Source organism: Corylus avellana, chromosome ca8 (genome assembly GCF_901000735.1).
Source record: "Corylus avellana chromosome ca8, CavTom2PMs-1.0".
In the NCBI taxonomy this organism is placed as follows: Eukaryota; Viridiplantae; Streptophyta; class Magnoliopsida; order Fagales; family Betulaceae; genus Corylus; species Corylus avellana.
Window position 1 is genome coordinate 6312918 of NC_081548.1, and position 16801 is coordinate 6329718.

General features: G+C 34.4%; 1 protein-coding gene across 1 annotated transcript; it reads right to left on the reverse strand.

Annotated features, from left to right (window-relative positions):
* Positions 1-429: 429 nt before the first annotated feature.
* On the reverse strand, positions 430-14940 carry LOC132189100 (ubiquitin carboxyl-terminal hydrolase 26). Its single transcript, XM_059603625.1, has 15 exons — positions 14355-14940; positions 13581-13684; positions 12852-13445; positions 11478-11733; positions 9926-10674; positions 9465-9573; positions 8669-8847; positions 8108-8392; positions 7824-8031; positions 7193-7255; positions 6723-6953; positions 5458-5721; positions 4017-4158; positions 1528-1725; positions 430-944 (listed from the first exon to the last, which is right to left on the reverse strand). The coding sequence occupies exons 2-14, from the start codon at positions 13658-13660 to the stop codon at positions 1631-1633; spliced, it is 3255 nt and encodes a 1084-aa protein (XP_059459608.1). The 5' UTR covers positions 13661-13684; positions 14355-14940; the 3' UTR covers positions 430-944; positions 1528-1630.
* Positions 14941-16801: the final 1861 nt, after the last annotated feature.

Below are 16801 nucleotides of genomic sequence, written 5' to 3' on the forward strand. Positions count from 1 at the left end.
CTAAAACATTGGTGTCACGCGCATTGTTATATCAGTTTGTAAAAAATTGTAGTAAAAAGTATACTTCCTCAACCATTTTCCCTCTTAATATACTAATTGCATTTGAAAAGGAATGGAGAATTTAAACAGTAATGATAAAGCTCACCTAGAAAATGAGACTCTAGCTAATGGAAGGGTCCTTGCTGCAAAGCTTGTATCAAAGTATGAACACCCAAAATTTCTTAAAGACCCTAAAAAGGAGGCATCCATCAACATGTTTCGTTACATGAAACAAAATGAACCTCGATTTGAGGAAAAACAAGAGAGAATAAAGAAAACTATGATAGTCCATCCTGCAACCTCTAATGGCAGGCAATTTCTCCATTTAATGGGTTTTATATCCTTGGCCTAACGTTTAAGGATAAACTGAGCTTTATTTGAAAGGCTGGGAGAGGGAGCAAGAATCACGTGGATATCAGAATATGTGGACACAGTAAATATGTTCAGTAACAACACAACATTCCTGCGGGAAAAGCCCTTCCTTCATATCTGCGCACCAAGAAGAAGAAGAAGAATAGGCATGGAGAGAGAGAGAAAGAGAGAGAGATGTATGAGCAGTTAAAATTGAAACTACTCTAGGATATACATTCATTAACCAAGTAAGAAATCAGCCAATCCGTCGCAAAGAGAGGCATATAAGCAACAAGATGTGTACAATAGATCCTCGAAGCCAAGAAATTGAAAAGGTTGGGCAGACTGAAGGCAGCAACATCCATGCGAGCATCAAAACTGAACACAAAAACCACGAGTTTGACAAAGCAGGAGACATGCAACAATACGTGCTGTATCCTCTCCGAGTCCGCAACCACCAAAAAAGTAAAAATGTTGGCAAGCGCTACACATTTACACGGCAAACCAGTCGTCTGAAGGGAGAAAACTAACAGACATAGATACAGCTACTGCTTCTGCCCAAAACAAGACAAAATGGTAATCAATCCAAACCAGAAGAGTATCAAGGAGAATCTTTTTTTCTTTTTTTTTTCTTTTTTTTTGATAACCAAGTTTTTTTACCCCATTGGGAATTAAGCTACCTGTTGGCGTCGGAGACTAGGAGAAAATCAGGACAGCAAAGAGAATACAAATCATAGTTGGTTTTATAATCTTTCTTACAATTTTCAAGTTTCAAATATATTTGGAAAAACTCATCGATCCTGCATCAGAGCCATAGTTTTTAAATGAGAATAATTTAAGGTGAGGCTTTTGACCTCTCATAAGGTAAGATGCAAGACATAAGGTGCATGGTGTAAGCCTTTTCAACTCGGAATGTCATATTCAAAAGATTTATAAAATTGAGGACAAAAAAGAGTGGAAACAGTAAAAATACCAATTGGATGGATATTATGAAGAAATAAATCAGTTAATGAAGCAGGGATAAGAAATAGCTGAGACAAGTAACACAGAGGAGGCTCTAAAGAATTTGGGTCCTTCACGATGATAAAAAATTCTTATTCAATGTAAAACAAGGTAGACATTGGAATAGCAACTTACCTCCAAAATGCAGGTCAAAATCTCCATCAGTTTCCTCTCCCAATATCATGTCTACAAACAGTTGGATGTTGCACGCAGATAATAATTTTTAAAAGCATGTTTTTTAAACAACTTGGGATGAAATATTTGCTGTCAAAAGTGTTCCACGAAAGCCTTCCTCAATGTGTTGAACATTCGTTTTCTGGTCAGAGAGCTCATCTATGGAACATTTGATTAGGCAAATCAATACACACAACTATTAATTTAGTACAGCATGACTAATCATATACAACATAGGACTAAAATCAGAGCGTGGCTAGTTGTATATAACATAGGACTAAAATTGGCCAATAGGCTTCCTGTTAAAGTAAAATATAAAGTTTAAAAAATGTAATTATTGTCCAATAAATTACAAGTAATCCTAATCTTTGCTACGTGCCCGTGAACTTTCAACTAAAGCATCTTAGACATTTGGCACTTGATCATACACAACTCAGTTGTTAATGCAATTGTGGATGTGTGTCTTCATGGGCATGAATGTCATGCATGCACACACACGGGGAGAGAGTTGAGATTGTGACAATAAACATATTCCATCTTATGCCTTAAAATATCAATAATGCTAACAATATATCACGATACCTAACAAAAAATAAAGTATATATGGTGAAGTATCAATATGCAAAGCATGAAACAATTTAGCCATCAGATCAGTTCAATGTTGATCCTGTTTATGCATTTTTTACTTTTGTGGCCTGGTTTACAGATACAAAGCTTGCTCATTCTTCAAATGTTGTATCTCAGCATTAGTGACTCAAAATCAACTTGTTTACTCATCAGCATTACTTCTAAATTACTTTTGGAGGATTACTAAGCAAGAATTTTTAGCTCTTACTTCTGTATAACTATTTCCTATTTTCCCAACATTCTACCTTTTACTTCATTAAAGATAAAGAACTTGCATATATATAATAAAAATGTAAGGTTCGTATTAAAAAGTTCCATGTCAATAATAAACTAGCACTAAATCATAATAAAATTAAACTCACTGATTTAAACACATTATGAAAGAATTCTTTTAATAGATATCTATATTATATTGAGAAGGATAGTTTAAATCCATCTCCTTGTTAGCTTCTTACATAGTAATCACATTAGAGTAAGGTTATGGATACAATCCAGAGGGGTATGTGTTGTATTTACCTAACAAAAAACATAATCATTGTACAAGGATATTTTATTGACCTCTTTTCTCTTTCAGTTAGGCGTTTCTCTTATAAACTTCTTGTGTACTTAAGTTGTGCCATTTTGCACTTTTCAATGTTACTTTGTCTACTTATCAATAAAATAAAAAAGGAAACAGTTATTGATGTACTATAAAACTTGCTAATATTTGTGTAGCCATCTTAAAACATCACACTTGTCACATATACCATAATTTTTCAACTTTACAAGCTTCACTTGCAAGACTTTCCTAAGAGCTACTCAAATATTTTCGGCCTGTTTGGTAAAGTTGAGTAGTGATTTGAATTTTAGTAAGAGTTCTGAAAAAGGTAAAAGTTGAGAATTGATTTTGTGGGGGGCCACATTTGAGAAAAGTAGAAAACTAGTTTGGTAAAGTTTTGAAGAGTGTTTTGTAAAAAATAAAAATTAAGAAATAATATTTATAAAATAAAAGAACAATTTAAAAAAATTAAAATTAAAAAAGTGTTGCTGCCAACGAAGCGGTGCCCTGGTGGCCCTAGTGGTGGCCGCGAGATCCATTGGTGGCCACCGCACCATATTATGCAGCACCACCCATCTTTTTTAAAAAAAAAAAAAAAAAAAAAAGAAAGAGAAATTAACTGTTTATTTTTCATACATGTAATCAGCTGCCCCTACACTAGGAAAAAAAAATTGTATATGGATAATCTCCACCCTTTAAAAAATACAACATTAAGTTATTTTCTGAAAAAAAAAAAAAAAAAAAAAAGCGTTTTATTTTTTGAAAAGTGTTGAGTTTTAGAAGAATTTTGTAGTTTGTTTTGAAAGGCCTATTTGATTAACTGTATTTAAGAAGAGTTTGTAGTGTTTGAGAAGTGAAAAAAGGCTTTCTAAAATAGTCATCTTTAGATGCATCAATTGGGATCTCAACATAGTTGAAGACACCACCACTTAGAACCTTGAATTTAAGAATCACCAACAAGCTCTAGTTCAAATTGCACTTCCTCCTCTTTTTAAAATAAGGTGGAGGGTAAGGCTGTGGGTGCATGACTCATTGTGTGCCTCGTGACTAACCAATTTTTTTTAAAAAAAAACAAGGAATCTTTGATATTAAATGATACTTCTAATTAATTACAATGGTCCTTACACTTTTTGTAAAGAAGTTAATCCCATAATTACTGACAGAACCATGTAGAATAGCATTATAAAAAGGACAGTCTCCTTATGACTGCCATCACCCGAGTAAAGCAGTATACATTCAAAAAAACATATGCAAATTGTAATCTTAGTATGACAATGTTAATTACCCGCAATATCTCGCTGCTCATGGATCTCTGAATCTATCACCCAAAGCTTATCTCCAGGAAAAATATTCATGTCTGCAAGAGTAGCAGACTCCTTGTCAATTATCCTGGCACCTTTGCGAAGGATCTGATTCTCCTTAACAACCTGCATAATCAGATGAGTCAGTTAGAAGATGCCGGTGGATGCAAAATATATTCAGCTATGCAACAAGAATAGATAATTTAACCACTTTCTATGATATTAACATGAAAGATATTAGAGATAGGAAAAGAACAATTAGTTTCTCAAAAGCATAATTCACTACATAGCATATTTCAAGTTTGGGAAAGCCAAACGTTGAGACCAACTAAAATCGTAGGGAGTCAAAAAGATAATCTCAAAAAGCACCCATATTAGATATGTGTAGGTATCACACTTAATTAACAACATTCTATCAACATGTGATATTTGTAAATCAATAAACATTTACTTAGACATCAAGTATCACACCAACATCACCTCACAACATCATCATGATCTACTTACTAAAAAACAATCATCATGATCAAATGGCAGGGCAATATCTGATGCTAAGCCAACTAAATAGCGATCAAAATTCAAAAAGGATAGAAGTTCAGGCAATTGCAAGTCATTTGTATGTATTCCATATAAAATTACATGTTAGAAACAATGTAAGATGCCTTATTTGGAGATATCAAATAAAGCCGATAGTGCATGGTCTTACCACACAAATAGGTCCAACTTCATTCTCCATCAAAAGTAATGCTATAAGTCTTCCTAAAGTCATCCCAAATGTGATATGGCTTTTAAAATTACAGTTGAATTTGAGCTGTGATTTATTGACTTTTGATCTATCGGTGATTTTAAAAGCCACATCACATTTGGAATGACTCTAGGAGGACTCTAAGAAGACTTATAGCGTTACTCCTCCATCAATAACTTTCTCAATGTCATACTTAATTCAATACAACAAAGCCACAAATTCCAATTAATTAGGGTTTGTGATAAGGTTAATGAGATCATTAAGAGAGAGAAAAATTACCCATTATTTCCTAAAATCTTCTCAGAGTTCCCTTTGCTACTTGAATTTCTCCTACTTCAGAAAAATCTGCATTTTGAACAGTTCTAAATTTACAGTGATTTTTTTCAAATTTTTTTTTTTTAACATTTTCCAAATAAATTCTCCCCACTTCTATATTTCCTATAAATTCTCTCTATTTTCTTGTAAAGAAATCTAATAACTTTTCTACATACTCTGTTCCATGTTCAATACACTCAACCTTCAGATCTAAAATCTTAAATGGAGATTCCGACAACAGCCGAGAAAACCAAAATACGACACTTTATAAAAATGCACTGCCACAAGAAAAAAATAACAATAATAAAATAAATAAACAAAGCAAATGCCTTCATTTATCTATGTGCTTGCTGGAGGTAGCGTACCCCAAATGATTCCCATATCATCATTTTTAACTGGTATATTGATGTGGAGCCAGAAACTTTTAAATTGATCAGATTCCCATTATTTGTCTTCCGAGAGCGCTTGGAAACTCGGCGATCTTGCTCAAAGGATGTGTCAGATGCTTCTAAAAAAGATTTTGGAGCCTCCTTGTCACGTGCAAAAAGTACATATATGTCCTCGTTGCAGTAGTTAAGTTTCTGCATTAACTCGCAACTTTCTTTTTCTCCAATGCATTCCTCGCATATCTGGCAAAATAACCATCAGAGAAAAGAAGCAAAATATTGGACAAGGTGTTTGTGGGTGAGGGGCAGAGAGAAGACAAATAAAAAGAGTCGATTATAAGATTACAATTAATATTCTACCACAACGTGTTCCATTCATTAGGGAGGATGGGCAAGTCATAGGGAAAAGAAAAAATTAGTGAGGATGGATAAAGGGGAGGAAAGAAGAGATGCCCATTTCCCATTATGAGTGTTTGGTAAGAAAGGTGCAAAAGTGGGAGGATACAAGATGGATCCCACCTTCCCTTTGTACGGGAGAAGCTTGGGAGGAAGGAAATATTGTAGTCCATTACTATTATATCCTTCTAAAAGAAAGGGGAAAATATTAAGGATTATAAGGATGAGGGACAAACTTGAAAAACACATCACCCCTGGTCCCCTCATACTCTCCTATTTCTAAAAACCCCGAAATATTCAGGACTAAAAATTGTGGGTCTCTAGTGGAGATTCCCATCTCTTCCTCCGTCCCTTTGTACCAAATGACTATCAACTAAAATTTTGCAATTATGTATGTAGATGTAGTCATGTGCTCAAATTCAACAGTTTGACAAAAAATAAGAAATAAAACAAATATCATATCAATTATTACTGAGATATTTAAAAAACACTGATATCATCTAGACAGCTATTATCCTTAGTAACGTATTCAGGAAGCTGAATGGGCAGATGGGTTAGTGACGTTCTATTGATAACATTCACTAAACATTTAGAAGATGATACCAACATATAGATCTTCCAGCATGTCATACTTTTGAGTTCATATGAAAATCAAGATACATTGCACAGGAATGAACAAGTCGTTCCGCAGGTCAACCGAGGATTTTGCAAGATGACACAAGTCACAATTTTATTTTTGATAAGTACAAAATTTTATCAAGTGTTTAATATGTTAAAGGAAAAGGAAAAGTTAACAAAAAAAGTCCTTCACTATGCAGCATGGATGACAAAGATGAGGGCAGGGTTACCTCTGGACAAGTCTTAATCACAGGTTGTCTAGACTCATTGTCACTATTCGCTTCATCATGCGAAGCCATTTGCTCCTCTAATAATGGCATCTCTTCACCGGACCCAGCCAAATTATTCCCTGCATTATAACTGTACTCAATTACAGCAGATATGCCTTTCTCCTCAGTACCACCCCACTCTTCACAGAAGCATTTCCAATCATTCTCCGTAATGATTGTCAACCCATCTGTCTAGAACCAACATTGGAAGGAGAAGAACAAGAAATTCAGCATTCATACAAGTATTGACTTGAGGCAGAAAGTTCCTTTCTAATAAACACTTCGAAAAAAATAAAAAAAGGAAACCCCAAAAACACATTTTGAATAGGTGAAAAAAGATAAATAAATTGCAGTTTTACACCAATGAGTTTCAGACACCAACTGCACCAATCAAAAATTGACAAGTTTGGATATCGGTTTCATATACTTACCTTTTGGAAAATTGTACCACGTTTGCAAACTAGTTCAGGAGGCCTTTCAAGGAGTCGCATATGCTGGCCAAAACCAAAATAAAAGAACTATATCACAACAATTATCCTGAAAACAGTGAAAGCAAGGTTGAAGAAAATGTGGATTGCTATAGCTTAAATGCACACATGCAAGCCTAGTCTATCTATTGCAGCCAATTAACAGTGAGTCTCTCCAGCACAATCTAAATTTTGATCAACCATTTGCACAAAATCCTCATTCACGATTACTATTTTCTTTTTTATAAGTAATCGAAATATCATTAAAAGCATAAGGCACCTCCAAGTACACACTAAATATACAAAAGAAAACACCTAGCTAGAGGGAGAAAAAAGAACGAGACAATCATGATGATTAATCACCAAATGAGAGGCAAATGCAGCTGTCCAAAAACATAGAGTAGAGAAAAATAAAGTCCCAATCTCCTCCAAAGTCCTCTTATCGTATCATCACCATCATCATAACTCACTAAATTAAGGACAAACATAAACAATGATCAAAGGGATTCAAAAGCATACAAAGCACCAACTAATCTCACCCAGAGAAGCCAGAATATGATTAACAGAAGCAACCTTAAGCGAACTAGAAAGTTACCTTTTCACACTTCAGCGAATCAATGACACCATCAAGAGTCTCAGGTTTCACAGAGCTAGAGACATTCTTCCCACTTGCATTAATATAGTCTCTCCATTTTGAAAGCCACGAGGAGGGCACTAAGTAATTCTTGCAGTGGGGAAAAAGTGGAATACTTTTTCCCATAGCTAATTTCTCATGATTCTGGCGCTGTTTAAGCTTCACAACTCTGCAGCATACATAATTGAAGTCAAGCAACTATAAATACATATTAGCTCTACATTACTAGTAAACATTGAAATTACCTTAAAGAATCCTCCATGACTGCCACTTCAGATAGTTCATCGCTGCATTGAGAACATTGTTTAGAGTCTGAAGGAAAGGTTGTACACTCCAGCAGATCATCAGGATTTACTGCAACAGCATCTTCATATAAGAAGAGCCAGAGATTCTCAGGAACCAGAACTCGCTTAGCACCAGCAGCTTGATCAGGCATAAGTTCCCCGTGAGGACACCTAATTGGAGCTGTGGGTCCAGCATCAGCTTCAGAGGGAGCATCAAGAATTTTTCTTTTTAACCACTGTTGCAACCTACAAATATCAAAAAGTGAATAGCATCACCATAAATTGGTACGTGGGATTATACATTATGACAAGCACAAAATAAGAAGAAACATAGCCTTTTCTTCTATCCAAGGCATATAAAAAGCAAAATGGATGATCAGAAACTAATTGTTCTTCACTTGCTCAGTTTATTTTTGAGATGAGAAAAGCTCCTCCACAGGTGATCATAATGCTTAGTCATTAAAATAAGCTAGCAAATCAGGGGGGAAAATTGGGAAGCATTAAGAGAATTTGCAGCCATACCATGACTTGGATACGCAATATGCTCCATCCACACAGTTCCCTTGAACTGCCTCATTTGCAATTTGCTTCATTATTGTTCTTCGATCCCGATAGCTATCACCACACACCAAAGTGCGGGCTCCATCGACAAGGCAAGCCATGCAGTAGTCATCATTAGTCAGTGTTGGCCCCCCATCATGCTGAATTTACAAGCAGTTAGTACACCCCCAAATAAAAGAATAATAGCAAAGCAATCAGTAGACAGGAATTCATAAAAGGATAGCTAGAATCAACTAATGAGGAGGATACAAGTAACAAAAACATAAAACTGAACCAGATGACGGCAGCTTACACAAAAATAAGATCATTTCTTTTCTATCTTTATGGAAAATGAACTATATAATTTAGAGAAAATGATACTCCACCACAGTTGTATGTCAATTATTTCTTCTTTCAAAATTTGTTTTTTACCATCATTCTTTCTCATCTCTAAGTAGCTATACAACTTTCTCGTTTCTATGTTACCAATTCAACCCTCTATTACATGAATTTCATTTATTTAATTTATTGCACAACCACCAACAATGAAATCATTGAAATTCAATGAATTTCTCACAACAGCAAAATGGCGTACTTAAAGGGGCTCCAAAAAATGATTTTGCAGTAAAATTAGAAGATATTCATATAAATTTAGAAATCCAATCTAAGCATAAAATCCACAAATAGAAGTATCTTAATGCAGCTACTTGAGGAAAGTAATTAAAGGATATGACAAAATTTCATGAACACCAAGGCAGAGTAATGAACAAGTAAACACCTTAGAGACAATCATGGTCCAGGCTTTAGCAGACAATCGCTTCATGGAGCTAACTTTTGAATGCGGGACTTTTCCATGCACGCATTGGATGGACATATTGTCAAGTACACTGCAGGAAATTACAAAAACAAAAGACCATAAAAGAATGCAAAACTCCAAGCCTGACATGACACTTTTCATGAAGTGTTATCATAATAAGGCAAAACGGATACATACAATAAAACGAAAAATTGGCAAAGGCTTATGTGGAAATAACAGAAGTAAGTGAAAATGATTCCTCTTATGATGCCCTGAGCAGATATAGTACCTACTCTGGGTAAACCATCTTTCTTGGATAATACAATTTTTACAACCCAACACAAAAGTACATAATATAATAAATAAAGGAACGTGTATATATATATATAAGCACGGAAAAGAAAACCTAAAATAACAAAGGCAGAACATGATCTTGTACTCACGGTGGAGGTATGTTGTCAGCCCACTGGCGAAGCCAGTCTGTTGAAATCCAATTAAATGAATCCTCATTTGATCGTACAGGGGCTTCAGATAGAACTGATCGCACTTCCTGTCTCCTTTTTGTGATACAACCCAACTCTTCTTCCTTCTTTAATTCATATTGTTGGCAAGCATCATCATATGAAGCATTCAAAATTTTTATCTCTTCACAAAGGTGAGATGGAAGAGGAACACCATATAAAGAAACCATACCAGTGTCGATTTTCATATCACTGGCACCAGACGCCTGCTTTTTCTCACGGTCCTTCCTGGATTGCCTAAGATTATACATCAGCATATATGCATCACCTGATGAAAATATCTCAGCATTACTATTATTACTAGACTCTGAAGACTGTGACTGAACAACATCTATGTTGTGTCCATCGGCGACACCATTCCTTGGATCTGTGCAAGATGGATGAACAGGCTCACTTCCAACAGCTTTAGAAGTGGAACTTGAAGACCCGTCTCCGAAAGGGTGACGACCTAAGTTTGAGACATGCTCATCATCAAATTCCCACCATTGTCCTGTATCTTCATCTTTAATATGAGCTACATAATGACCACTATTTACAGCAGTTCCCTTGTGAATCAACACTGCTGACAAGTCATATATCAATTCAAACTGAGAAGGCTCAGACAGCCTCTGTCGCATATCCAGTTCTCCAGGGAAACAAAATGCAGAAGTGATTTTCTTCTTCATTGTAGTCTGCTCACAAAAACCTATGTTAGTAGATGTTTAACGATTTAGTGTACAATAAAGAATTGATAATTTGTCTGCATAAATAAATTTACCATGTAACATAGCAAGGCACTATCACACACGCCACATGTATATAGTGAAGCTAACTGGGACATGCAATTGATAATTCATTTGCATCAACCACACAAACCACATATTGCAATTACCATTAAGGCAGTCAGTTAATAAATCAGACAACAAAAATGCCTGCAAAATCAAGCCACCAAAAAAGACCTTTAGACAGGCTTTCTTTTACTAGCTATGGGACATTCTACAGAAAGGGGCAACCAAACATTAAAAAATAAAACAAATGCGGTTATCAATAGCTTGTAGTATTTAGTAACAACGGACTAGGACTCGATCTTCTCCATGGTAGTTGATCTTTGCAAAATTAAAAAGAACCAATTCTTCCAGTATTTTTCATTACCTCAAATGCAATGAAATAATGGTTTCCTTCGTGCTTCACTAAACAGAAGTGTGCATACTCTATAATCAAAAGCGTTAATGCATATGCTTTCTTTTTTGGTTAACAAACAGTGTAATTCCCATACATAACCTTTTCAAATCATCAACTGCTTTATATCCCACAATGCTTATAGCAATATATCTTCCTTGTTAAAAAAAAAAAAAAAAAATAGAGTATATATTCCATGTAAAAGAAAAAAATAATTAAAGGAATACAAAATCACATACAAGACTTTGGTAGCAAAATATTTAGAAGACAAGCCAGAAAATGGGGATTACTTTCTCCAAAGTTCATCATGAAGTACCTTCGGAAGGAAAACACAACGCTTAAGCTGAAAATTAAGTACAGTAGGTAATGTACGTAGCTTGATACTGCGAGTAGCATCGACTCTTGTTTTACATGACTCACAGAAATACTGATTATCTCCATGAAGCTCTTCCACACTTAGATAATCATCTAAACTCTCATCTAAATTTTTCAAACCCTTGACATTCAACTCAAGCTCATAAAAGTCCTCCATGTTTGAAGAAGCTTCAGAATCTTTTCCACATTGTGAGCACCTAAATACAAATAAAAGATACGAGTTAAAAAAAAAAACACATATACAACATTACTTATCAAAAAGAAAAAATACATATATACAATACTACACACACACTTGATTACAATACAACACACACACTTGATTAGAAGTAACTAATATCGGATGTGAAAATATCTAAAGATTAATAAAGTACAAAACAACCAATAAATAGCAGTGTAAGATTAGCTTAAGGCAAATATGCAGAGTTAATTACTAAAGACAGTGACTAATCCCCATGTTACAAAGTTAAAAGTAAATGAATAAAATAAAATACTTCTGCGGGAACAAGAGAAGAAAATATTTAAAGAAAATATTTAAAGGAAAAAAAAAAAGAAAAAACAACAAAAAACAACAAAATGTGCCAGAAAAAAACGGGTGTAACCCTAGTACACTGACATACAAGAGAAGCATTTAGAAAAATCTTTTTTTTTTTTTTATAAGCAATTGCAAATGTATTGATCGTTTGAGGTGCAGATGCTAGACCATATCTACACCCACAGGCATATAGACCATTATATATGTTCAAGATAGCCAGAAAATCTTAATCATCTTTAACAAAATAGATTGCTTCAAAAGTATCTCGCAATTATTGACTAGGCCAGCAAATCGGTCCTTGGGAGACCTGGCACACTCGATACTATCACCGGCAACTAAAAGATGCAACTAAGCTATACTCAAGTCGCCACAAAGAAGCCAAAGCTAAAGGAAATTTATATAGAGCTTTTCCAAAGAACATACAAATACAAAATAAAAGCAGATTCAACCAGTTGTGGTGCAATACACGTTGGGTATTTCAATTGTAGCTGTGTGCTTCCTCAAAATTAAGAGATGTTCAAAAACTACATGGCAAAATAATTCCATCTATTAGGAAAAGCACAAGAATAGTCTCTATCTTTTAAAATTATGAAATGGCAAACGTAAAGCTGATTTATCAAACAATCTTCAATTTTTTTCCTTGAAGTTTCAACAATGAAAAAGAACCTAGTAAAGTTAAAACATAATCAAGATAACTATCCGAAGAAACACAGAAAAAGACTGAGAATAACAAGAGAACCCATCAATACATAATTAGCAATTAACTAAAGACAATCTTACATCGTCACATGGGACACTCTTCCACGGAAAAGGTCCTGAACAATTGTTCTTCCCTTGGAAACTTTTGAGTGGCTCAGACAACGTTCAAGCAAAGAAAGAAGCAAGGTCAGGAACTCATGGCTATCCTGCTGAACTCCATTATCTAACTCTAGTGTCTTTACAAATGGAGATGAGTCTATAAAAGCCATTCTACTGGCATGCAGCTGTGCAAAAAGCCGTGTAAGTTGATCCAACACTGGGTTATGTCTCAAAACATCTGGTTCGACAGAGAAGATGCCTTCTCGGAAAGATTTATTCATGTACAAGCACTGGAGTATGCTGTTGGCATAACATGTTGCACCAAGATTCGTCAGACCTGCAGGAGTCTCTGCAGCACGAAGATCCTTGGACGGGTCAGGGCCAAGAGCTAGAAGAACATCAGACATCTTCTGCCAAAGTCCAGCTTTGCGACTTCCATTGGGCGGTGGAATCAGCCCACAAAAGCAATTTGGGTTATCTTTATTGTTCACACGGCAGCCTTGACAAACTGGTTTCCAAGTTTTATATAGCTGACTTAAATCATCACTGGTTATTTCACCAGTTGTGTGAATTTTCCTACACAAGGACCAAAAACATAAAGCGAAGACCACAGAACATTTAATGGAGCACAGACATTCATACCAATAAAAATAAAAAAATAAAAATTATCCTTCTCCTACAGATAAAAAAACTAAACTTGTTTTCATGTACCTCAGTATTTCAGAAGTGATATCACCATTATCCTCTTGTCTGTGCCTTTTGTTTTTACTACGCGTTGTTGGCCGGCTCATTTTACCGACCCAACCCAACGGACCCTGCAGTTGACAAAAGTAACAAATTTTTCTTATGACATAAACATCAGACTTCCTTCTCTCTACAAGAAAAAATGCAGAATGTTTTGCATTCACTCCCAAATTTTATAAACCAGATGCCACTCAGCAGATTTTGTTTCTTTACATGATTATCATCTGTCTCCTTTCTCAATTGAGAATAATTCGGTTGCAACCCAAAGTTCACTTTTCTTCCCCCTTTTTTTAATCGGCAAGTTGCACACACACACAAACGCAGAATTTCTGACAAGCATTAGCCATCAAAACAAACACAGAGAGCCACTACAAATCACATAATTTCCAATATAAATTCGCACTCTTCACCAGCAAAAACCCCAAATCATACTCACTAGCTGCATTTATGCCAGGGTTTCTTTATCCCGATTGAAGAAAACATGTTACCTACCAAACCCTTTTGGAATTTCGATCTATTAACTTCCCTTCCCCAAAAAAAGGAAGAAGACCAAGTAAAAAAAAAAAAGAAGCAATTATTACCAGAGAGAAGAAAAACCTAGAAATTGGTTATTCACAGCGAAATCAACAAATAAAAATCGAAATAACAAGCTGTTCTAAATATAAAAAGCTTACAAATACAAAAGCCTCTCTGTTTTACACAATGAAGTGAAAGAATCAAAAGAAGAGAAATCGTGAGTACCTGCGAGGACGAGAGAAAAGAGAAAGGAGAAAGCTCTGCTTCTTTTGGGACCAACTCGAAGATCAAAGACGCAAACTTCAAAATAAAATTAAAAAAAAAAAAAAAAAAAAAAAAAAAAAAAAAAATTCACCCGTTCAACTTCGATGATGCAATTAGAATGAAATCTTTCTCTTTTTTTCACCGACAAACAAAATTCGCAGAGAAATCTTTCTCTTTTTTTCTCTTTTTTTTTTTTTCTATGAGTGAAAATAAAATAAAAAGGACATGAACACGGTCTGATGGAGTGGGAGGGGTCAGAGACTCAAGAGTCAGAGAGACAGACGGACTTCTTTTGAGAGGAGAGAGAGAGAGAGCTTTTTTTATTTATTTATTATTATTATTATGTTGAGGTGGCGATGTGTGGCGGGGGTGGGGGCTCAACCAGGACTCACAAAGCTTGAGGGCGTACCAGCACCCTGACATGATTTGGAGCTACTATTTATGAATTGGCTCAGGTATACTACCCACCCCCAAGGGCCCGGAGGCGGTGGGGGTGGCTGAACAACCCTCAAGCTCTTGGGATAGTTCGTCCACCCAAAATACTCTATCCCTTTTTTTCTCTTTTTTCTTTTTGTTCTTTTTTATGTCTCTTAAGGTGGTCTCTAAGGGCTTGGGGTGGTTTGACCACCTCCAGACTAGCCATAATGGTGGCTCCAACCACTCCGATTTTCTTTTTTCTTTTTTTTTTCTTATATTTTGCTTTATAAAAAATAATAATAATAATTTTAATGTTCAACGTCATTTTGGGTTTGGTGAGTGTTGTAGTTTTAAGGTTTAAAACGGTGTAATTTTAGGGTAATAATATAATGGGCATAAAAAGTCAAACCGTTTGACTTTAACGTTGAAAACTAACATATGAATCTAAAGTGAGAGCAAATCAAAGTTAAGGAGGTCCAAAGTGAGAAATTTGAAAATTGATGGGAGTTTTGTCAAATCGGCTGGAAGTTCATAGGAGCAAATTGAATTTTTTAATTAAAAAAAAAAAAAAGAGAAAGTGAAATTAAATTTACACATTTGAGTTTTCCTGTATTTTATACACAACTGTCTATGTATCTCTTAGGTTCTATGTAGGTTTGTTTCTTCTTCTTCTTGTTCTGTGTTCGTGTACTACGTATGATGTATCCCTTTAAAAAATAAAAAATAAAAAAAAATAAAAAAAAAAAAAAAAAAAACCATATTTCAAATTCAACCTTAAATCTACTTTATTAAATTGATATATTGTTATTTTTAATTTTTAATAGAGTATGTAATTTTCACATACTATTTTTAAAAATGGGAAAAGTATATTTTACCCTCTCAAAGTTTGAAGCGATTTTCAATTCGACCTCCAATGTTTCAATTTTTGCAATACACCTCCCCAAACTTTCAAATTTTTGCAATTCGACCAATTTTATTCAAAAATTTTCATATTGCCCATAATTTTAAATTTTTTATAAAAAAAAAAAAAATTTTAAAAAGTACGGCCACCCCTTTGGCCATCTGCTCATTTTTGCACCTCCAATAAAAAAAAAAAAATTAGGGGCAATATGGAAATTATGAGATAAAATTGGTCGAATTGAAAAAATTTGGAAGTTTCGGGGGTGCATTGCAAAAATTGAAACATTGGAGATCGAATTGAAAATCGCTCCAAACTTTGAGGGGGTAAAGTGTAATTTTTCCTTTAAAAATTATATATAAATTAAATTCATTTTGAACACATGTCAATTTAATAGACTGAATTAAAAAAATAAAAATAATAAAAACCACACTAAATCAATTTTAAAGAAAACTTTACCCATTTATTTTCCTCTTTTTATACTTTGAATAAACACACAAAAAAAAACAAAAACCAAAAAAGTTATTAGTATCATTTTAGATTCTCTTTAATGAAAATTCCTAAAGGATTCTGATAATGTTGTTTAGAGCAAGGTTTTTTTTTTTTTTTTTCAGATCTGAGATTATCGAGCATAATACTTTCTTTCTTTTTTCTCGAGTATACTTTTAAAAAAATATATTTGGATGTGACGGAAAGATTAAATAATTTTGTGAATATTTTGTGTTTGTTGTTTTAAAAACGGGAAACAAAAGTGAGAACTTGCATGATTTAACAAACAAACAACAATCTTTTCTTTATTTGTCAATGACTTGAGTCACAAGTCTTTTCTTTTTTCTACCTTTCCTTTATTTTATTTTAGGTGTGATTACAATGTTATCTATGCAAACATTAATATAAACATATGGGCCAATGAGATAATGGGTTTACCATTTCTAACCAAAGCTCTAGAACTTCTCGCATAATCGTACATTTGTAATGAGAAACGGCACCCGATCCCAAAAGATAAAAAGAAAACATGTCACTAAAGAGACAAGAGAGACTAATGAGAATGCAATCTCCACTTTAATTTTGTATAACATAAATACTAACCTTA